General features: G+C 49.8%; 1 protein-coding gene across 1 annotated transcript; it reads right to left on the bottom strand.

Moving 5' to 3' along the window:
• Positions 1-899: 899 nt before the first annotated feature.
• On the bottom strand, positions 900-14,623 carry PRELP (proline and arginine rich end leucine rich repeat protein). The gene is made up of 3 exons (XM_065938187.1): positions 14,467-14,623; positions 6,166-7,151; positions 900-3,474 (listed from the first exon to the last, which is right to left on the bottom strand). The coding sequence occupies exons 2-3, from the start codon at positions 7,133-7,135 to the stop codon at positions 3,299-3,301; spliced, it is 1,146 nt and encodes a 381-aa protein (XP_065794259.1). The 5' UTR covers positions 7,136-7,151; positions 14,467-14,623; the 3' UTR covers positions 900-3,298.
• Positions 14,624-22,026: the final 7,403 nt, after the last annotated feature.

Genomic DNA, 22,026 nt, shown 5'->3' with positions numbered 1-22,026 from the left:
CTCCCACCTGGCAAAATCTGATTCCAATCTTAAGATCCAGCGCAAATGATAGGAACCATTCTGGTTTCTCCCAGGCAGAAGTAGAGACCCTCTCCACAATGCTTTTTGTACCCAGCATTATTGCAGACACTTAAGACATGCAATTACTAATTCATGGATTTTCCCTTTATGAATTCCTCAAGGGCAAGGGGGTATATATTACCTGTCCTTGAATTCTTAGCTGGAAACCTTGCACACAGTTGATACACACTGAATACTTGCTGAATTGAACTGAGGCAGAAATTTAGGAGGCAAGGTAGCAGGAGTGGGACAGTATCTAGCAGTTCTTTATCCAAAAGCAGGTAGTGTAGTCCGGGAGGATTACAAGGTTGGTTCTGAAACAAACCTTTCGCCTGAAGAGAGGTTCCAGGGCATCCTGATCTTGCCCCTCTGTGAGTATCTGCATGGCCTATAGACCATTCCAGATGACGTGGCTGGCCCTTTGCTCACTGCGCTTGATATACCTCTGCCATACTGTTCTGTGCATCTTATACTACCGGACCTCAACTAGTCCGTAAGTTTTGTGTGGTTAGGAATGGAGTCTGGTTTGTGTCTCTCTGTATCTGTCTCAGTATTGAGCATTTGGGAGACCCTCAACCATCTAGTAGTATCTGTGGGTTGAAAAGAGCTTGGAGTTTTGGGCTTCACGTGTAGCTGCCAGATTTTTTTATCTGAGTTTAGGAATGGGGGAAGTTCACCAAGAAAAGGTTTTAGAATCATTTCCCTAGAGTTTCTTAGGAATAGGATCCTATCTCTACCAGTCTTCTGAGAGGTAGTAAGGTTGGAGGCAGGGGGAGAGGGTGGCAGGATGAATTTAAGGTACTATTCTCACCTGTTTACATTGTCAAATTCAAGCAGGATATTTTTCATATCACTTTATTTTCTCTGCTGTGAAGCGTGATGGAATGTGAAAGTTGTTTCACAAAGTTGTTATGATCTTCAAGAAAGAATAGATGTAGGTACAGAGTACACATACACACCTACTTACACATCTGTATGTGCCTATGCCAACAGCACTGAGAGAATGAAGTTGTATATGGAGGAGGCAGCCTCCTTAAACCCAGGGGACCCCAGCGTGTTGTGTGTGTGTGTGATTCTACAGGCAGTTCATTTCCTCTGGTTTACAGCTGCAGGGAGCTATAGAGGAAGCCGGCATATTCTCGATAGGGCAATGGGATGATGGTGATTTTGTTGCTACTGAAACAAAACAGTTCAGGTTTGCAGGAGCAGGGGAATGACCCCTCCTCCCTGAGGAGTCCTAGGTGCTGTGCTTATTATCAGAGGGACTGAGGGTGCAAGGTGGGAGTAAGACACACAAGGGGGCTTATCCAAGCTGTAGCACCTTGGCTACAATTTATCTTGACTTTAAGCAAGAGCTTTGGAGAAACCAGCTGCAGCTGCAAAGAATGAAGCAGTTGGATGGGAACATGGGGAGGAACTTGATGAAATGGGCCTATTTTCTGTAAATTAGCAAAAGAGAAAAATTAGAATAAAATGGAGATTTCTTGAAGTTAGGGAGCTAGCTTAATCCAATTTCTTAAATATCTCTGGAACTTTTCTCAACCTAACTTGAGAGTGGGCACTGTGTCCTATTCATTTCTAGGACACACCCCCGCCCCCAGTCCCACCAACGTACACTTGGGGGCGGTAGGGGGGGCAGCTCCACCCACTAGAGGGAGGAAAGGGGAGATGAAGGTCAGTTGGCTCTGCGGGACTCGGGCTTCCCTTAGAGGCCTTTCACACACTGCTCCCCTGGGCCAGATTGGGGGTCGGTGTGTGTGAAAACTTTGGGGGAAGGATAGTCCATACAGGGAATAAATTATTGTGAAGGAAGGGGATAATACTTAGGACTTGTCCTGCCTTAGAACATGGTCTAGAGGGTGGAGCTGCGTGGGGAACATGAGCTCCAGAGGGTCCTTGGAGGGGTACCGTAGCCACCTCCTTAGTCTACCACCTGAAAGCAGAGAGCAGAAGGGACCCGCAAGGTGAGAGGGCAGAGGGGAACAAGCCATATCCTCTTCTGGGTTCCTGAAGTTTCTCTCTTGGGTTCGCTCATATGGGAACCAGTTCCCCTATCTTGGTGCCTCTTTATCTGAGTGCCCTAGAGACCCCAGAGGACAGAGACCATGCATATCGCCCACAGCTTTTCAAGTGGGAACTTGAGGCCAACTTCTGACCTTGGCACATCACCCCAGAATGATGATGAGGACACAGGGGCCAACTGCACAGTAGACCTACAGATGTACCGGGCGGTGCCGCCACCAGATGTCACTGCAGTGCCTGGCTGAGAGGGGAGGCCGCTGCACAAGAAGAAGCGGGCTCTGGGAGGTTTCTGGCTCTCCGCCCCTTCTTGAGCAGTTTCTCAGGAGCCGCTCCCAGCAACAGAGGGACAGAGAGCGCAATGGCAGGGCAGGGCTGGTGGCTCTGTGCCCTCCCCACGGATGCTGCTCCTCAGGCGTTGGGCCTCTTATCCAGCGGCCACGGGGCCATCTGCACCCACACGGGCCATCCTGGGCTCTGACCCTCTCCCACTGGCTGGTTCCTAGGTTTTTGGGTCTTTCTTCTCCTGGAATGTTCCTCCCTGCTCTTACTGTTGGCACAGAGGCTCAGCCAGGAGGCTGCATGCCAAGAAGGGGCCCGTCTCACCCTGTGAAGGAGCAGTGGGTCCCTGCGTGCATCTCTGAGCCTGTGCCCTTCTTCAGTCGTTCCTTTGCACTTCCTTTCCAGAACCCAAGCTGGCAGAGGGTGGGTGCCCGTCTGGTGCCCGTGAACGGGGCAGGGCAGTCAAGGAAGATGGGATCCTTGACCCAGGAGACCTGAGTTCCTCAGTCTGTTTGGGTCAGAGCTGCTCACAGTAGAGGAGTTTCCAGCAGAACCTTCCGAACTTCATGTCTAGGCTGCCCCTGATCATTCTCTGCTTGCTTTGGCCAGGACGAGAACCAGATTTCAGTCCATGGCCCAAGCTAACCCAGGAGTGATGAGGGGAGGAAGAGAGTGGGACGTCTTTAGACATACACCTATGCTTCTGGGAAAAGAAGTTGGGGTGCACGGTGGGTGTCTTTGAACTGGGGGGACCAAATCAAGCCTTTGGAAATCTTGTTCTAGAAGCTGCAGGGGCAGCAGAGTATGTGGCTTGTCTCTGACTCAGGAAGGTGGGATGAGAAAGGCAGAGCTGGGAGCAAGAAAAGGAGAGAGAGCAAACAAACTGTGGGCACGGGCATTCAGTGAGGCTGGAGGAGCTCCAGGGGCACAGGAGGGCCTAGATGACCACGGACTGCAGCAGGCGGAAGCACATCATGAGGTCCAGCGGGATGGGCGGCTTCAGGTAGTTCCCATCCAGCCGCAGGTAGCGGAGGTGTGGCACGTGCTCCAGATCCGAGGAGAAGTCGTGGAAGGCAACTAGATTGTTGGGGCAAATTTGGGTCCCATTGATTTCTGCGGAGAAAGAAAAGGAGAAGTCAGCAGGAGAGGTGAGCCGGGGGTCAGGCCACATAGGGCTAGAGGCCAAAACGTGGAGGGAGAAGAGGGTGGACAAGGATAAGGACCCTAGAGATTTCTTCTTTGGAACTGTCTCACCAGTTCTCGGGAACATGCGACCATGAATGATTGACCCTAACCTCCAGGCTTGGTTTACCTGTTTGTAAAATGAACTAAGTTGGAACTGATCAACAATTGTTATTGTAAACTCACTCTAAAGAGTCATGGAGGAAGTGAACTTTGAACTGACCCTTCAAAGATAGGATTAACACGTAGAGACATGGGGATGGTGTTCTGATGCTGTGATCTATTTGAATGATGTTGTGGAGGGCAAAAAGCTCGTGGCAGAGTTTGGAACCAGTAAACAGTACAACATGATATACTAAGCAGAGTAAACTGGAGAGGCTCCAGTTTTGGCCACCAATTATAGAAGACTTTCAGATATTTCACTAAGGATGGGGTCTCTGATTTCTAGTCTGAGGAATGTCACTGAGCAGGACTGCTGTTATGAGAGGGACAGTGGGATATATGAACTAGTGTCCCGGGTGGCGGTGGGGGGGAGCTAAATCTGGAAGGGCCCTACGATCAGGTTTATACTGTAGAGAGATGAATCTAGCTACATGTGGAGAAACAGTGGAGGGAAGAAAGATCTGAAGCCAGCAGGGGATGGATTACCCTGGAGGTTTTCCTATAAATAGGATTTGAGGCTTGAGGGTGGGCAGAAGATGGGTACATTTCTGAACTAGGGATGACACGAAGAGAAAGGGGGACCAGGGAAGGGCATGGGGCCCCAGGACGTGATGGAGCCATTGATGCTGGAGTGATGACTGACTCTGGGGAAAGTGAGCTAGAAAGGTAAGAGATGGGCAAATGGAGATAGGTTTTCAAATGGAAGATGGGTTTCTGTTTTCCCCTTCACCTTTTGTTAGATGATGTGAGTTATGCCCTCTTCTAAATGAAGCTTTCTATCCTCCCCAATCCTTGCTTCTTTTATCTTCTGCGGGTGGGTGGTTGGTTGCTCTTCATCTCCTTCATCCTCTTCCTCATCTTCCTTCTCTCCGCTTTCTTCTCTCTTCAGCATTGCGGTAGCAGAAAGAGCCCTGACATAGATGAATTTTCTTCCTATGACCTTTGTGGCTTTGGACTTTACCCCCATGATGTGCTGTTCTGAAATCTGTGAAATGGTGAGAGTGGGTGAAGTCTTTCTGTCTTCAACCTCAGAAGGTTGGATAACCGCCCCCCTCCTGCTGCGGCCTGTTTTTATCCACAATCTGGTAGAAACTTGTCAACCATCTATTAATCAAGGTATCCTTTCCGTCTAGATTTTTGGCCTGTACAGCCTCGTGGGAGTAATGTGTTCCACCAGCTTGCTACCTGCAGGGTAAAATTAGACAGCTTTGCCTTTTTCTGAATTTCTTTCTTGCAGGATTTAAGAAGCCTTCCCCTACCTTTGTGTAATTATCTCAGATGAGCCTGTTCTATCATCCACTTGTTTCAAGATTATAGAAATTTAAAAACCTCCCTCTCATCCTTTGGCTTGAAAGCTAAGGATTCCTAATATCATCTTAGGGTTCTTCTCTTTCTCCTTGGTCTCCATTCCTACAGCTGCTGCATTCGTCTTGTGGATGTAGCCTGATTTTGTCCAGGAGCCAGAGAATATTCTCGCTTTTGTTTTTAAATTGCTCTGTTGATGCTCTGCTCAGATCTGATGTTTTTGATTGGGCAAAACTGTCACTTCCAGTCTTTTTTCTGACCTACAATTTTTATCCAAAGCCCAGGTCCCTGTAAATGTAGCTTAGGCAAATTCTGCATTGAGTGTACTGACTTTTATGACCAAATCTTTTAGCCTTCCAGGTAGATTCAGAAAGCATCGACATACAGACATGTTCTTCTGACTGCCACGTCTTTCCCAGTCGTATGCTCTTTAGTGTGGGGTTTCCCTGGTGGCTCAATTGGTAAAAGAATTCGCCTGTGATGCAGGAGACCCAGGTTTGATCCCTGGGTGGGGAAGATCCCCTAGAGAAGGAAATGGCAACCCACTCCAGCATTCTTGCTGGAAAATTCCATGGACAGAGGAGCCTGGCAGGCTACAGTCCACAGGGCTGCAAAGAGTCAGACACAACTTAGCAACTAAACCACCAGCCACTCATAGTATACACAGAACTGCCTCTCTGTGTATGTTTTTACAGACTCTTTAAAACCTAGGCTCAGGCTTGGGAAGAAGCCTCTTTTCCCACAGCAGCAGTAGACAGATCCAGGACATTCCAGAGTCAGCATTTAAATGTCACCATTCTTTAGGAGAATGTCCAGGACTGTATTTCACATCTCCCTTACCTACAGGTCTGGAGGGCAAAGGAGCAGGGACTGGTGAGAAGGGCTGGAGGCAGAGAAGCTGTTACCCTCCAGGCATGGTATTCTGGGCACTTTATCCATACTAAACTAGTAAATCTTCGTATACATTTTGTGCCACTTTCGAAATGAGGAGACTTCCCAGAGAGGTCACGTGGGCTGCAAGTGGAAAGACTAAGGTTTGAGGATGTGCCAGACTGGGCGCTTCTGCGTCCTCAGGCACGAGGCCCGCGTGAAAGCGCCGAGGTGGGAGAGCCGGCCGCCCCCCCCGCCCCGTGCCGCCGCCGGCCCTGCACTCACTCTCGATGCTGTTGTTGTTGAGGTACAGGTGCTCCAGCCTGTTGCTGATGGTGGGCACGCTGCTGATCCTGTTGTGCGACAGGTGCAGCACCAGCAGGTTGGAGATGTTGAACGAGTTCTTGGGGAGGCCCCGGTCCGAGAGCTGGTTGTAGTTGAGGCGGATGAAGGCCAGGTTGGGGAAGCCCTTGAAGTACCCGCTGGGGATGGCCTCGATTCTGTTGCTGTCCAGGTAGAGCTGGTGGATGGCGGCGGGCACCTTGGGGGGCATCTTCCTCAAGGTGTTGTGGGCCAGATTGAGCTGCATGAGGTTCTTGAGGCCCTGAAAGGTGTCGGGCTTGAAGACGCCGTCGCTCAGCTTGTTGTGCTGCAGGTCCAGCAGCAGCAGGTTCTCCAGCTTGCTGAAGACCCCGGGCGGGATCCTGGAGATCTGGTTCTGGCTCAGCCTCAGCTGCTCCAAGTTCCGGGGCAGTGCCGCGGGCACCTCTTCGAGCTGGTTCTTCTCCATGTAGAGGAACACCAGGCTGGGGAGTTTCTCCAGCACCCTCTGGTCCACCTTTCGAATCCGGTTGTTGTCCAGGTTGATCCACCTCAGGCCCGTGGCGTTCTTGAAGGACTCCACTGGGAGCTCAGTGATGAAGTTGTTCTGGAGATAGAGGTAATGGATGCGGGATGGGATGACAGGGACCTTTCGGAGGTTGCGACTGTCACAGTAGAGGGCGGATGGGAAGTCAGGGGGGCAGTAGCACTCCCGGGGACAGTCAGGAAAGACCGATGGGGGCCCTGGGGGGAGGGGGGGAGGCAGGTCTGTGGGCTCCGTTGGCTCATCGGGCTGCGGAAAGCTGGGTGTGGGCCTGAGTCTGGGTCTGGGCCGGGTCCTCGGTCTGGGTCTTGGTCGTCTTGTTGGCTGGCCTTGGGCCGCTGAGGCCAAGATGAGGAGAAGTGTGAGGAGCCAGCAGAGGGATGACCTCATGATCCAGGCGACGCACCTGTGGGGAGGAACGCGGAAGGTCATCAGCCTGCTGGGCCTCGGTAAAAAGAGCACGTGTCTTTGCAGCTGGAACTGGCCGGGATGGCTCGGGGAGCTGCGGGGGGGACCTGTGGAAGCATCTCCTCGCTGGCCTGTATCCAGCAGGTGAGAAAGCAGCAGGGGTTTGAGTGTCTGGCTCCCTGTCACAGAGGCCCAGCCGCTGATGTGCTAGGGTGTCAGCCGTCTTGGCAGAATGCACTCTGAGCTATGAATCAGGAGCCCCAGGGTTTCCTGGAGAACACCCTTAACCACTCTAGTCCTCAGCATGAGAAAATCATCTCTTCCCTTATAGGAGGGATGTGAGGATATGTGAGCTGTAGAGTCCGGGGGTATTACATCTGGAAGGGTCCTTACTGGTTCCATAGCTCAGTGGTTTTCAAACTGTGCCCCATTTCTGTGGGGTCCACCTGAGGGAGGGAGACTAAGGGGATGGCCTTGGGGGACCCCCCAACTCACCCCTGTGCCAACCTGAGGAGCTCTGTGGTTTTAAAATCTGCTACACATATTGAGGGTTAGCTGAAGCATTCATTTGAAAAAAAAAATGTAGCATTGCTAAAACTGTTTTGAAATTCACAAAGTCCAGACTCAACTATTTATAAAAATTGAGTACTGGAGGGGAGCAGTAGCTTGTCAAGGCCAGGAAGCTATATAACAGCAGACCCAGGACAAAGCCCTACATCTCCGTGGGCTCAGCAAGCTCTTGGGAAGGAAGTGCTGTGGTCCCCTTGCGTCTGCCCCCACTCACCCCTCCTCCCCAGGGCTCAGCTCAGAGAATGCTGGTCTTTGCCAGCAGGACACACACCAAGAATTTCTCCCCAGATGTGAAGGCTCCTGGGGAAATAAACAAGGAAACAACTGAAAGCTGTGGGGGAATACAACAAACTAGTGAGTATAACAAAAAAAAAAGAAGATTCATAGGTATAGAGAACAAACCAGTTGTTACTAGTGGAGAGGGGCAATATAGGGAGGGATAGGGGATTAAGAGGTATAGACTATTATGTATAAAATAAGCTAGGATAAAAAAAAAAAAAAAGCTAGGATATATTGTACAACACAGGAAATATAGCCAATATTTTATAATAACTATAAATGGAGCGTAACCTTTAAATATTGTAAACCACTGTATTGTACACCTGTAACTTAGATAATATTGTACATCAACTATATTTCAATTTTTAAAAAAGCTGCAGGGAAACCACTTTCATTTCTTCTGATCTGGTATTGCTGCTTCCCATATGCATTGGAGTTGATGGTATTGGGGTGGGATGTAAAGAAATTCCCACCCGCCTCAGAGACATAGTGGAATAGGTTGCTGAAGGATGCTCTGGGGTTGCCTTTCCCATTGGTTCTGATGATGCTTCAGATAAGGCCATGTGGTTTGAGTCAAATTAAGCTGAGGAAACTGTGATAGGCCCAAGGCTGCAGACAAAAACTGGCATCTCTCTCAGACTTCCCGCCCTAGCTTGTCGGGTTGCCTGTCCTTTCCCCTCCCCAGGTCCCTGTGGCAGCCCCTCTGGTCTCCTCCAGGATCTCCATTTCCACATTGCTTCCAATGGCCCTCTTTACTGCCTCTTCACAATTTGCGGTGGTCTGCCCCTCCCCTTCCTAGGGCCCGGGACACTTTGGAGATGCAGGTTTCTCTCTCCATCTCTGAGAGAGAGGGGGCTGGATCTCAGCTGCATCTGGACCCTGTGATCACTGCCCCTGCTCCAGGCTTCCCCTCCTTTCTTTGGAGCCCACATCGGCTCAGCTCTTCCCTTGTATGACCCAGTACTGGCTTCCTGCTAGCTTTCAAAGCTAGCTCAGTAGAAGCCCCTCACCAGATGTTTAGCCTGAGTCTGTTCCTTGGAAGGAGCTGAGTGTGACAAGAAACAGGGACGAGGGCAGGGCTCACCCTGGAGGGGCGAGGGAGTGCACCTACGCCTGTTACACCCCTGCCCTGGACACCCAGCCCACACACGCCGCACAGACACTTCTCTCCCTGTGCCACACGTGTGAGCAGACGCACGCGCCCCTCCTCGGTGTGTGTGTGGGCCCTCATGGGGGAAAGCGTGGAAAGGAAGGAGGGAAGGGGGAGGAGGCCACCCTGCAGCTTCTCTCCTTCTCCTCCTCTTCCCGGGCAGACCTCTTCAAGGGGGCCCAGGGGGCCATTTCCCCTGGCCTCCTATCACAAAGGACGCTGCACTTAGATTCTTGGCTTTATCTCCAGTTGCCCACGTAACAATCTTGGGGACACACCACAAAGACTGAGGTGAAAAACTATTTGTAAAACTAGACTAATTTAAAACTAAATTGTAAAACTAAAAACTAATTATAAAACTAAACTTGAGTCTTGTTGCCAGACCCCACACCACTTGTAATTGGTGAACTATCAATGAAAATGTTAGAAGTTCTGGAATTTTCTTGAAAATAGCACAACAGTATTGCACAGATATTTTAAATGGGGTTAAAGCATTACATTAGTGTGCTAAAACCAAACATTTTTAAAAGCCTCAGTTTTTGTGACCTTGAATATTTTTTGCTTTGGCACTTTTTACTTCTTGACCAGCTGGGAGCCTGACAATAAGCAAGAGGTCTCTTGTGGAGTGAGAAGCCCCAGGAAGGCTTCCCAGCCAGGCGGAGCCCTGTACCCTTCGCTGCCTTGGTCAGCAGGAGTATTTACCAGGCCCTGGGCCCTGAGTGGAGCAAGTCATGCCCGTGCGGAGCTGCCGCTGTGACGCAGGCAGCTGGCCCTGGCGCGGGGTGCTTCCTGGTGACTTGGGGCCCGGGCTGCACTTGGCTCAGGCGTATCAGAGCCACCAGTCAGTCACAGCTCCACCCGACGGGCGTGCCTCCCACCCCTGCCATCCCCGTGAACACAGGCTGTCCTTGTCGCCACCTCCTGTGCCAGACCCTTTGGGAACTTCCCTTATCTCTCCACCGACCCTCTGATCTGTCTATGCTCCAGACCTCTGGGGGCTGGCCAAGCTCCTTTCAGAACTGAGAGAAGGTTCTGGAGGAGAAGCTCCTGGGCCTGTTCCTTGGAGAAACTAGGTCTGTTGAATTCCCCTGCTCTTAGCCCTGGGGCTGAACCATTCTGAGTGTGTGTGCACACGCTCCTTCCTTGAGGAAGCAGTGCTCATCTCTAAGGCTTTTCTCATGCGACAGTGCTCCTTCCTGATGGAGTCTGGGCTGGCCCCACAGTCTAAGTCTCCAAACCAGAATTTGGGACACACGAGAAGTCCCTGGACTCCAAAGGGAGCTATAGTCTCTCACACAAAGCCCAAAGTCACACCTTCCTGTCTTCCAGAACCTTCTGTCCAGTCATAAGTTCCCTTAAGCTGGATTGTAAGTGTATGTGATTTTAAAATTTCTTATGCTTTCGCAAGCACACCTCCCCACTTTCTGCTGGGCCGAGCTCACTGCTTGATCAATGAATGCATGTGGACCACTTATAACCACTGACCTCCTGTAACCCCATTCACCAACACCTGTTCTCAAAAAGCTGCTCATTTGTGAGCAGAAAGCAATTGCTTTGACCAACCCAAAATTCACTCTTCCATTTGAGAAGATTTCCTAAGAGAGTTTTAAATTCAAATTTCAATCTCAAGTATTAGAGACTTAAGCTTGAATCCTGGCTCTGACCCACCTCCTCAGGCCCAGGGCCCTCAACTGTGTGAGGATCAAATGGGATCATCCACATGAAGACATGTCATAGAGCGTAAAATCTCTACAAATGGCAGGGGTTTCATTTATTCATTTATTTGTTTGCAAAAGAACATATCCTCTCAAGAGACTCTGATTTTTAAAGTGAGATAGCCCTGTCCCTGTTTAGCTCATAAATTCATTCATTTAAGGTTCAGACTACCAGGACCCTTGCATTGTTTAGCATCAGGGCAGGGTTGGGTTGAGGCCCACATGGGTTTACCAAATCCTAGGGTAATAGGCTTTGTATGGAGAGAGCCTGGGATTGGGGTTGAGCTGAGAGTGAGGTTGGGTGTGTCTCCTTGGGTTAAAGAAAGATGACTCCACACTACTTCCTGGTGTTCTTGTCAGATTTCATATCTAGCTCATTACCCCTGAGCCTCCGTGGCTTAACCCAGGTAGTGACCCTACCGTTGGAACGGGGCTGCCCCTGCCAGAGCCGTGCCCATGGACGTTGGGATGACCCTCTTTTTTGGTTTCCTTCCTTCTGTCCAAAACTCAGACTTCTGAAAGCCATTCTATTCTCTGTGTCTTCCTGAAGCCCACCAGGGAGTTGGAAGCCAGGAGAATCAGGTACTCTCTGCACAGCTGCCAACAGAGGAGTGAGGCAGGCCCACCTCAGCTGCCTGAGACTCTTCAAGGCCTCCCAGTAGGCGCTGTGGGGTTCTGAGGAAAGGGCTAGCATGGAGGCACGGTGAATTTAGCAAGCCACTGACTCACTGTCCCTTTCTTGGGGAAATCAGAATAGGAGTAAGGCTGACTGGGGCAAAGGTGAAGAGAGCATCATGGTGCAAAGTAGACAGAGGCTGTGGGGTCCCCGCCCAGCCACCCCTGCCTATAGTGACATGACCCTGTTTTCAGCCTCACTTCCCTTACCTGTAAAACACAGATAAAGAAATCTTCCCTGTCCCTCTGTTCCTCATCGGGTTATTTTCAGAAGTAAACGTGATAAGCGACTTTAAAATGTGCTGCAGATCAAAAAGAGCTAAAAATAAATCTAACACTCTAATGGAGAAACCATCTGTCTCCCCAGTGTCTACCACAAGGCAACGTGTAAACACAATGTTTTTTGGCCTCAGGCCACTAGTCCAGAAGAAAAAGTTTTCCATTCTAAAGGCAAGGGGAACAATTTAGGGTGAGATGGCTCTTGTCCTCTCATGGCCTGGCTCCTCACTATGTCCTTCTCTCTGCCTCAATTCCCTAGCTTTTCCACCATGTGAAGAAAGCCTACAAGAATCTGTCTGATGTGTTGAGTGCTTCAGCTGTTTATCTGGGTACTCCTGGGAAATCTCTTACCTCTACTAAGCTTCAGTTTCCTCATCTGTAAAATGGGTGTACTAACATTTTTTTATCAGATTATTTTGAAGGTTAAGTGAGTAAATGTGCAAAAAGCAAGTGCTCGGTGAATGTTAAGCTATTACTGACATTTTTTTAAAGTAATGGGGTGTCTGTCCCTTCAGCTTGACCAGAGGACAGCCATTCCCTCCACTGAATGGTGGTCCTTGCAGACGGTTACTTGGATTTCCACCAACTCTCCTACCCAGAGCAAGTTCGTCCCCTTCAGGCCTATGAGACCATACTTAGGTCTCAGAATCAAATAATTAGAGAAGCCATAGATGCCCCCAGCCACTTGGGGAATGCTCACTCTGTCCCTCCCCCTCACTAACACCCGCTCCCATCTGAGCCTTTCTGCAGCAGCTGCGGGGGTGCTGACCAGGGACACTGCAGGCTGCTGTCAGCTGGCTGTGGAGTCCCGCTGTGACTCATGACTTCCCCTCCCAACCTTGGGTACCTATCCCTTCCAGCTTCCCCCAGAGGCCCAAGAGATGGGGTTGCCCCCAGGGAGGTGAAGAGGGAGTGCAGACCTTGTGGATCTGCCCATCCTCTGTGCAGTCCTGCCAGAGCAGGCAGTTACTGGGCAGGAGGGAGGAGTCTAAAAGGGGTGGGGAGGAGCCCTGCCCAGTGCCTGTGGGGGCCCAGGCAGGCAGATTAGCAGGTAGGAGGAAGCCTAAGCTCTTTGGAGCTACCTTGCGGGAAATTGCTTTCTGGAATGTTCCCTCATTACACAGCTCCCAGTGCTTACAAGAAGAGAAGCGGGGAGCTCACAGGAGGTCTTCCCTGTTCCCTCAGGTGCTTGCTTCTACTCTGCAAAAGAGGGTGGCCCTCTTGAGACACTCTGAAGCTGCTCCATCAGACAGTCCTTGTCCGGGAAGCCACACAGCCCGTCTGCCTAGCTAACACTGCCAGAGTCCTGGGCTCCTGAGTCCCACACACGTCTCCCTCAGGCCTCTGGTTCAGATTCTCAAACCCTAGCTGCCTCTCATGTGCTGAAACAATAGCAGATTCTTGGGTCTTGATCCTGTGGGTCTAAAGCAAAGGGTCCAGATGTCTGTATTTCTAGTGAGCACCTCTCACCCTCCCCTGCATCCAGGTGATTTCGAAGACCAACCACACTTGGAGACTCTCTCTTAGACCATGACCTTCTTGCCTTGGGATAGCACTCTGCATAATTGGAGAGGAATGAACTGGGGAAATGGAGAGGGTCCACCCTATTTAAAAAATTCGGTTTCCCACTTCAGTTTTCCCCTCCCTTGACTGATTAAGGAACTACTTCTTTTTTCCTCTCCCATAGGGAGCCCTTGCCAATGTGGGATTATGTTGAAGTGGCTTTAAAGAGAATTCTTTTCTGGCTGCCTGCCGAAAACAGAAATGAATACCCCCAGTGCTGGGAATTAGTACCTCTAATGCTTCGGAGTAGGGTTGCTTTCTTCTCTCCCTTTCCAAAAGAAAAGTGGTTTGGACTAGTGAGGCAGAGAAAGTCAGAGCTACCGGGAATACACTGTGCAGGTTGGAAAGCTGCTTTTTCTGTCTCCCACCCAATTAAGATCTAAAGAACGAAGAAATCTTTCCAGCCCCTGCTGTTGTTCATCCTGTTCCTTCTCTGCATGCACTCAGGACACATGATTTTTTTTGGCTCTACCACCTCGGGGGGGAAGACGCACTTTCTCTTTTTTCTTAGGTGCAGTGTGTGTGCGCGTGCCTGTGTGTGTTCCGGCCAGGGTCTTGTCACTGTGTGCTCTAGCTCTGCATATCAAATGCCGTCAGAATGGAGGTGAATGGACAGGATGCCTTCACATTGTGAGTGCACGTGCGTGTGTGTGAAGTGAAAGTGCAGCATCTGTGTGGCACATGTGTGTGCCTGTGACAGTGTGTGGCAAAACATCAAAGGTACAGCAAAATGGGTTCTAGAGTGGAGTTTCTATGGGAACCTGATGTTTAGAAATACTGCGTGCCTCATAACTCTGTGCTACAGTACACATCTGTACCAAGAAAGTTTAACTTTTACAACAAGCCAATACATGGGTGCAGAATGATGAAGAGAAGGGAGAGGCTGGAGACGAAGTGAGGAAGACTGATTTGAGCTCCTTTGAAAGGAGAAAAATCTGGTAGGAGACAGGAAGGAGGGATGGAAGGAAGGAGGGGCGGAAGGAAGGAGAGCACAGAGCCTAGAGCAGTAACCTGGCGTGAATGGGGTGGGAAGGAGCTGGCTGGAGACCGGAGCCTTCCTCCTCCAGACAGCTTAGGCTTACCTGAACCACCTGCCTCTCCTCTCAGCTCTGGTTTGTCTCCGGCGAGGCGAGACTGCCTCTGCTCCCCCCACCCGCAGTGGAGCTGTAGCAGCAGAGAGCCAGCCAGAGGTTCTGGTCTCCCAGTGGTGTGTGCGTGCTTGTGTTTGCCTGACTCTTCCTCCACGAGATCCTATTGGGGTAGGGAGGTTAGGTTAGGGGAGGGCCAGGCCGATTGTAAGTAGGGAGGGGAGGAGGAAGGGAGGGAGGAAGGGAGGAAGGGAGGAAGGGAGGAAGGGAGGGAGGAGGGAAGAAGGGAGGAGGGAAGAGAGGGAGGGAGCTTGGGAGAGGAGGAATGACAACAATAAAGTCTTTATTTGGCAGCCAAAATCCCAAAGACTCCATCTACACACCATGCCCACTAACGGACCCGTTTTTAATAACATTTCCTTCTGCTGCTGCTGCTTCTGGGAGGGGGGTTGTTTGACCCATGTTTGGAAAACAGGCCAAATTAACAGAAGAAAAGGAATGAAAGCAACCTCTGTGCAGGCGAGAACTGGATGGCTGGATCCAGCACCAGTCTTGCATTCCTCCTTCTGACAATTGCCTTGCTTCTGATGCCCCTCACTCCTCTGCTCTTGAATTCCCAAATGTAGGGGGTGGGGATGTGTTTTCTGAGCAGTGACGGTCCTTCCCTAGGTCACCTTCTCTAGGATGTTGCTAGGGGGATGGAGTCCTGCTCTGGGTGAGCTGGCATGGGAGATAGCCGTGGTTTGGCTGCTAGGTACTCTGAGAACCGGAGAGGGAAAAGTCAGGCCTGGGACTGCACTGCCAAGTAAGGCAGAATAAAGATTTTATGCGAGACCTAAAGTCACTGTCCATGCAGACAACGTCAGTGTCTTCTTTCAGCTTCTCCATGTATATCACACTTAGGAGAGATTCGAGTGCTGTATGATCATCAAACATGGTAAATGGGGAAACCCAAATGTCCCCTGTCCCTGTCTTCCCAGGAAACGCATTCAGGTAAGACCTTCACCTCTAAGAATTTTTCTCAATTAAAAAAACTGTAGCACACCTGCAGTTAAGTGTTAAGTAGCAACCCATCAAAACTTCCTGCCACAGTTGATGACTGAGAAAACTTGCTTATGTTTACATTTTCTATCATCAGGTCCATGGAGAACAGCTTCATTGGAAGCATTGACAGGGAGAGCATTTTGTGATTCACTGGCTTCATACAGCTAGACCCTTAGCCTTTTCCAGAAAGAGGTAGCTCCTCCAGAAAGGGGCTTCCCTGGTGGCTCAGATGATAAAGAATCCGCCTGCAATGTGGGAGACCCAAGTTTGATCCCTGAGTCAGGAAGATCCCCTGGAGAAGGGAATGGCTGGCTACCCACTCCAGTATTCTTGCCTGGAGAATTCCATGGACACTTGTACTTTTCCTCCAGAAAGAGCTTCCCTTTCTTGAATCTTGGGGACAACAACTGGTGTAGCTTGACCCCAAGGGAGGTATTTATCTCTTCTTGGTGTGTCAAGGACAATATGAAGCTACTGCTGGGGAGAATGGTGGGAAGTCAAGACACCGGGGTTGCTGCTGCTGCTGCCTGCTCCTAGGAAGTGTAGTCAAGGGGACAGAATGTGGGGCAGGAAAGTGCAGGAAGGGCAAGGTGGGAGGGAGGGGGCTCCCCAATGTGGTAGATCACAGATACATTTCCAGAATCAGGACCTGCTCACACTTCCCACCCAGGCTGAAATCTCATCTCCAGGGCTCACTGCTTATTTGATCTGCTCAGCAACTGCTGCTTGATTATAAGCAGTGAGTGCTTGAAGCAAGGGAAGAAAGGGTGTGATTGTGTACGATCCTCTCCACAGGGAGGTGGCTCAGGCTCCCACCTCTCCACGGCCCTGCCTGGAGGCTCTGCTGGGAAGTTGCCGTGTGGCCTGGGGCAGTTTTGGCTCAGACTGGCTCCTGGTGGTCAGGCCCACTAGGGCTGGATCTGGGGCAGACCCTCACCTCTCACCAACTGAGGCTCCCAGCCTAGGGTGGCTGGGGGTCTGGGCAAATGCACAACAGGGAAGAGCTGTGGGAGACCTGTGGTTGCTTATCCCACCGCCCAGCCTGGGGGGTCTGGGTCACCTGGGGTGAGTGGCTCCTGGTGGGTAGAGGCAGCATCTTGCTCGTCATGGTATAAGCCGCAGCACCCACCTGGGGCTTGGCACACCCTCGGTGCTCAGTAGAAGTCTGTTTCATCACATTTAAAAGGGTTGAACAAGGAAATTCTCTGTCACTCTCTTTTAAAAAACCCTTGAAAAGCTAATACTGTCTCTTGATTCAGATTCCAAACAGTACAAGAGATTGCAGCAGGGAAAAGTCTTCTCCCCTCTGTCTCTCCATCATCCAGTTTTCTCCAGGACACAATTGGCATACCAGCTTCTTGTGTCTTGCCAGGTTTATTTAATGCACATGTAAGCAATAAGTACAAGCAACTACGCATTTTTATTTTTGCTCTGTAGGATAGCTCGCGGATCACTCATGTTGGTACCTAAGACTCTCCCTCACTCTCTGCCCCATAGTTATCTGAGCGGCCCCTCCTGATGGACATTTGGGCTTGTTGCCCGCTCCTGACCCATTTTTAAGGTAATGGACTTGGAGTCTCAAACACTTGAGTCCAGCTGTGGCTCTGCCTCCTTTCCATGCTGGCTAATTGGCCTGAGGCTACTCATCTGCCCTTTCTGAGCCTCAGTTTTCTCATCTGCATGTGGCAGGTGTCATTTGCCGTCTATTGACTGGGTAGTTCAATTATTCTATAATTTAAACTTTCTTTTAAAAGTTAACTTCCTTTCTGAATCTGAGTACTCCTATCACTGGTACAGTGGAAAACTCCATCTCAGTTCTTGGTTGTCCCTCCCCCGGGGCTGCCAGTCAGTAGGCAGTTAGCGTTTCCCCTCCAGTTCTGCAGGACACTCCCTTTGTCCTGGAAGGCCCCTCTAGCCTAGCAGACCTCTGACACTTTCTAAGGCTGTGTGCCCAGAACAGAAACCTTCCACAGGGTGGTCATTTCCTTTCTGGAGACACGCTGGCTCCTGGCTCGTTGCCAGGGGCTCGGGCCCTGCAGGCCCTGCAGACCCCACATTCTCCCCTGGCTTGGCGCCAACCAGGGCTCATTTCTTCTCAGAGAAGAAGCTTCCTAGTCCTCCTTATTTCTGGCCATGACACTGTATGTATGTTCAGAAACTCCCCAGGGCTCTGGTTTGTAGAAAACGAAGCCAAGGAACTCATAGGCTCTTTCCCTTCCCTGCCTCCCCTAGCACAGACCTGCCCTCACCTGTCAACCAAAGGGAGGGGGAAGACTGAGAGGGGAGGAGTGAGCTGTGTCTGCAGCCACACTGGGAGCACAGCGGTGCTGGAGGAGCCTGACGGTCCTTTCCGATCACTGTCCGTGATCCTGTCTAGAGGATGTGTGGGCCAGCTATGCATTCTTGCTACATCATCAGCTGGTGTGAGCAGACAGTCCCAGCCAGGGGGATGCTCGATCAGCGTCACCTCCAGAGTTCTTCAGGTCCTCAAGAAGCCAGGTTCAGGAGAGTTGGTAATGGCATTCTGCCTTCCAAGGAGGGGTTCTCGAAGGTTCTGGGATGCCAACCCTCCAACTGCATCATCCTGGAATTCCAGTGTCAGTTCAGTTCAGTTTAGTTTCTCAGTCATGTCTGACTCTTTGCAACCCCATGGACTGCAGCACGCCAGGCCTCCCTGTCCATCACCAGCTCCCGAGTTTACTCAAACTCATGTCCATTGAGTCAGTGATGCCATCCAACCATCTCATCCTCTGTTGTCCCCTTCTCCTTCCGCATTCAATCCCTCCCAGCATCAGGATCTCTTCCAATGAGTCAGCTCTTTGCATCAGGTGGCCAAAGTATTGGAGCTTCAGCTTCAGCATCAGTCCTTCCAATGAATACCCAGGACTGATCTCCTTCAGGATGGACTAGTTGGATCTCTTTGCAGTCCAAGGGACTCTCAAGAGTCTTCTCCAACACCACAGTTCAAAAGCATCAATTCTTTGCAGCTTAGCTTTCTTTATAGTCCAACCCTCACATTCACACATGACTACTGGAAAAACCATAGCCTCGACTAGACGGACCTTTGTTGGCAAAGTAATGTCTCTGCTTTTGTAATGTCTCTGGTCATAACTTTCCCTCCAAGAAGTAAGCGTTTTTTAATTTCATGGCTTCAGTCACCATCTGCAGTGATTTTGGAACCCCAAAATATAAAGTCTGCCACTGTTTCCCCATCTATTTCCCATGAAATGATGGAACTGGATGCCATGATCTTAGTTTTCTGAATGTTGAGCTTTAAGCCAACTGGTTCACTCTCCTCTTTTACTTTTATCAAAATGCTCTTTAGTTCTTCTTCACTTTCTGCCATAAAGGTGGTGACATCTGCATATCTGAGGTTATTGATATTTCTCCTGGAAATCTTGATTCCAGCTTGTGCTTCATCCAGCCCAGCATTTCTCATGATGTACTCTGCATATAAGTTAAATAAGCAGAGTGACAACACACAGCCTTGACGTACTCCTTTTCCTATTTGGAACCAGTGTGTTGTTCTATGTCCAGTTCTAACTGTTGCTTTCTGACCTGCACACAGATTTCTCAAGAGGCAGATCAGGTGGTCTGGTATTCCAGTCTAACTTAGTATTTATGTAAAATTACATTTTGCAAGTCACAACACCTGGATCTAACATCTTGCTTTCAGGTATGATTCTGATAAGGCACCAATGGCATCCTGCTCCATGCAATAGTATATTGGTATATTGGGTAATAACATTGCCTTACATAGGCATAGTCACACTGCAGCCATGTGATTATGACATGTGGACATATGTGGTTAATTTTGTGCCATGTTGCAAAGTTCAAAAGGACAGGAGCAACTCAGGCCAACCTGGTACTACCACACATGACCTTGGGCGTCCTTATATCCACATCCACACATCTTCTTTAACCTGAATAACAGTAGTAGTAATAGCTAAAGCTCACTGAGGTGATTATATGTCAGCCTTCTTCCCAGTTTCCGACTTGAACAACTCTTCAGTCCTCATACAACTCCATGATGTGGTACTGCTTAAATAACCATCTAACAGGTGAGTAACAGAGGCATAGGTAGTTCATGTGCCCAAGGTCACATGTCTATAATGGCAGTGGTAAGATTGGAATAAACTGTGGAAAATTCTGAAAAAGATGGTAATACCAGACCACCTGACCCACCTCTTGAGAAACCTGTATGCAGGTCAGGAAGCAACAGTTAGAACTGGACATGGAACAACAAACTGGTTGCAAATAGGAAAAGGAGTATGTCAAGGCTGTATATTTTCACCCTGCTTATTTAACTTATATGCAGAGTACATCATGAGAAATGCTGGGCTGGAGGAAGCAAAAACTGGAATCAAGATTTCCAGGAGAAATATCAATAACCTCAGATATGCAGATGACACAACCCTTATGGCAGAAAGTGAAGAGGAACTAAAAAACCTCTTGACAAAAGTGAAAGAAGAGAGTGAACCAGTTGGCTTAAAGCTCAACATTCAGAAAACTAAGATCATGGCATCTGGTCCCATCACTTAATGGGAAATAGATGGGGAAACAGTGGAAGCCGTGTCAGACTTTATTTTTGAGGGCTCCAAAATCACTACAGATGGTGATTGCAGTCATGAAATTAAAAAATGCTTACTCCTTGGAGGGAAAGTTATGACCAACCTCGACAGCATATTAAAAAGCAGAGACATTACTTTGCCAACAAAGGTTCGTCTAATCAAGGCTATGGTTTTTCCAGTGGTCCTGTATGGATGTGAGAGCTGGACTGTGAAGAAAGCTGAGCACCGAAGAATTGATGCGTTTGAACTATGGTGTTGGAGAAGACTCTTGAGAGTTCCTTGGACTGCAAGGAGATCCAACCAGTCCATCCTAAAGGAGAACAGTCCTGGGTGTTCATTGGAAGGACTGATGCTGAAGCTGAAACTCCAATACTTTGGCCATCTGATGCAAAGAGCTGACTCATTGGAAGAGACCCTGATGCTGGGTGTTATGCCCGATGTCCAAATCCCCGAGCGGGAAGAGAGAAGGCTTCCAAGACAATGCAACTCGCAGGAAGGGAAGTTTATTACTGACTCGAGTCAGGATTCTCCGCCCGCAACCAACGCAGTGGTGCGAGTCAGAGAGCCCCGATCCCAAGCTGTTACACAAATTTATAGGGTGAGAAGCGGATTGGTTACACATTTGCAAAGCAATTTCATTGGTCAATACTTTCGCACGCGGGGGGTGGGGGGGACTTTCCTGGGGGTTTCCGCCCCGTTCCTATTTTCCTAATTGGCAAACATCGGTGAAAGCTAATTGGTCCTAATTGGCAAACAGTGGTCATTGTTAAGCGAAAGCTACCTGATAGTAGGAAGGCCTACTCCTAATCTAAGTTGCGTTACTTCTGCTCGCCTCACACTGGGAGGGATTGGGGGTAGGAGGAGAAGGGGATGACAGAGGATGAGGTGGCTGGATGGCATCACCAACTTGATGGACATGAGTATGAGTAAACTCCAGGAGTGGGTCATGGACAGGGAGGCCTGGCATGCTGCGATTCATAGGGTCGCAAAGAATCAGACAAGACTGACTGACTGAACTGAACTGAACTGAACTGAAGATTGGAATCCGGTTTGTTCTGCTTACAGTGTCCTTGTTCATGTTTATCTATGCTGTTGTGATGAACAAAATGAAAATTCTTTAAAATGATCTTTAAATCCATGTGTAGCTGGTTTTCTTAGGTAATTTCCATAAATGCAAGTTTAACTATCATCACTTTTTTTTTGATGCTGAAAAGAAATGCTCAGACTTGAAACTGTTGAGAACCACGGATTTAGGCCCCAACTTCTCACTCTTAAAATACAGACTAACTCTCAACTCCTCTCTTTCTCACCCTTCATTGTGAGATTGTAAGGACTCCTCAAGTTCTGTCAGTTCCATTTCCTTAATGGCTTTTGTAGCTTCCCCCCTCATCTGCCACGGCCCTGCACCACCACCAGAACTTCTGATTGAGTCTTCTGGCCTCGCCCCTCCAGCTGGATCTTCCTAAGGCACAGATCTGACCAGGTCACCTTTTGGTGGCTAACCCCAAAACTCTGGTCTTAGCCCATGGTGCAGGTCGGATTCTATAGAGAGGTCTTAAAAATGTCTGAGGCGCCCCCCCTTAGACATGCTGATTTAAGTAGATCTGTATTTTTAAAGGCTGCTGCCGCCAGAGATTTGGACCCACGCCCTTGGCGGAGCTCTGACTCCTTACCTCTCCAGTCCCATTTCTCAAGCTCTCGACCCCAGTCACGTGCTTGTCGCACAGCACCCTGAGACCCGCAGGCAGCCCGAGTCTCCACACCTCCGCTCTCTGTCCCCTGGAGCCGCAGCTGCTGCTCCTCTAGGATGCTCTCCCGACAGCACTTTCTCCTCCACCCTGTGGGAAGCCAGGAGCACTCTGTCCTCATGTTCCAGCGGCCCCCTGGTGTGTGCCCAGCTCAGAACCTGTGCCACCTCCTTGCCCTCTGCCTGCTCTGC

The sequence above is a fragment of the Muntiacus reevesi genome, chromosome 5 (assembly GCF_963930625.1).
Source record: "Muntiacus reevesi chromosome 5, mMunRee1.1, whole genome shotgun sequence".
Lineage (NCBI taxonomy): Eukaryota > Metazoa > Chordata > Mammalia > Artiodactyla > Cervidae > Muntiacus > Muntiacus reevesi.
This window is presented reverse-complemented; position numbering and strand designations above follow the sequence as displayed.

What these genes read in the sequence shown, in the direction of transcription:
- PRELP (XM_065938187.1), bottom strand. Translation starts at nt 7,135, where the DNA reads ATGAGGTCATCCCTCTGCTGGCTCCTCACACTTCTCCTCATCTTGGCC. An exon ending in CAACAACAACAGCATCGAGA is followed by an intron (nt 3,475 to 6,165) that starts GTGAGTGCAGGG and finishes CTTTCTCCGCAG; the next exon opens with AAATCAATGGGACCCAAATT.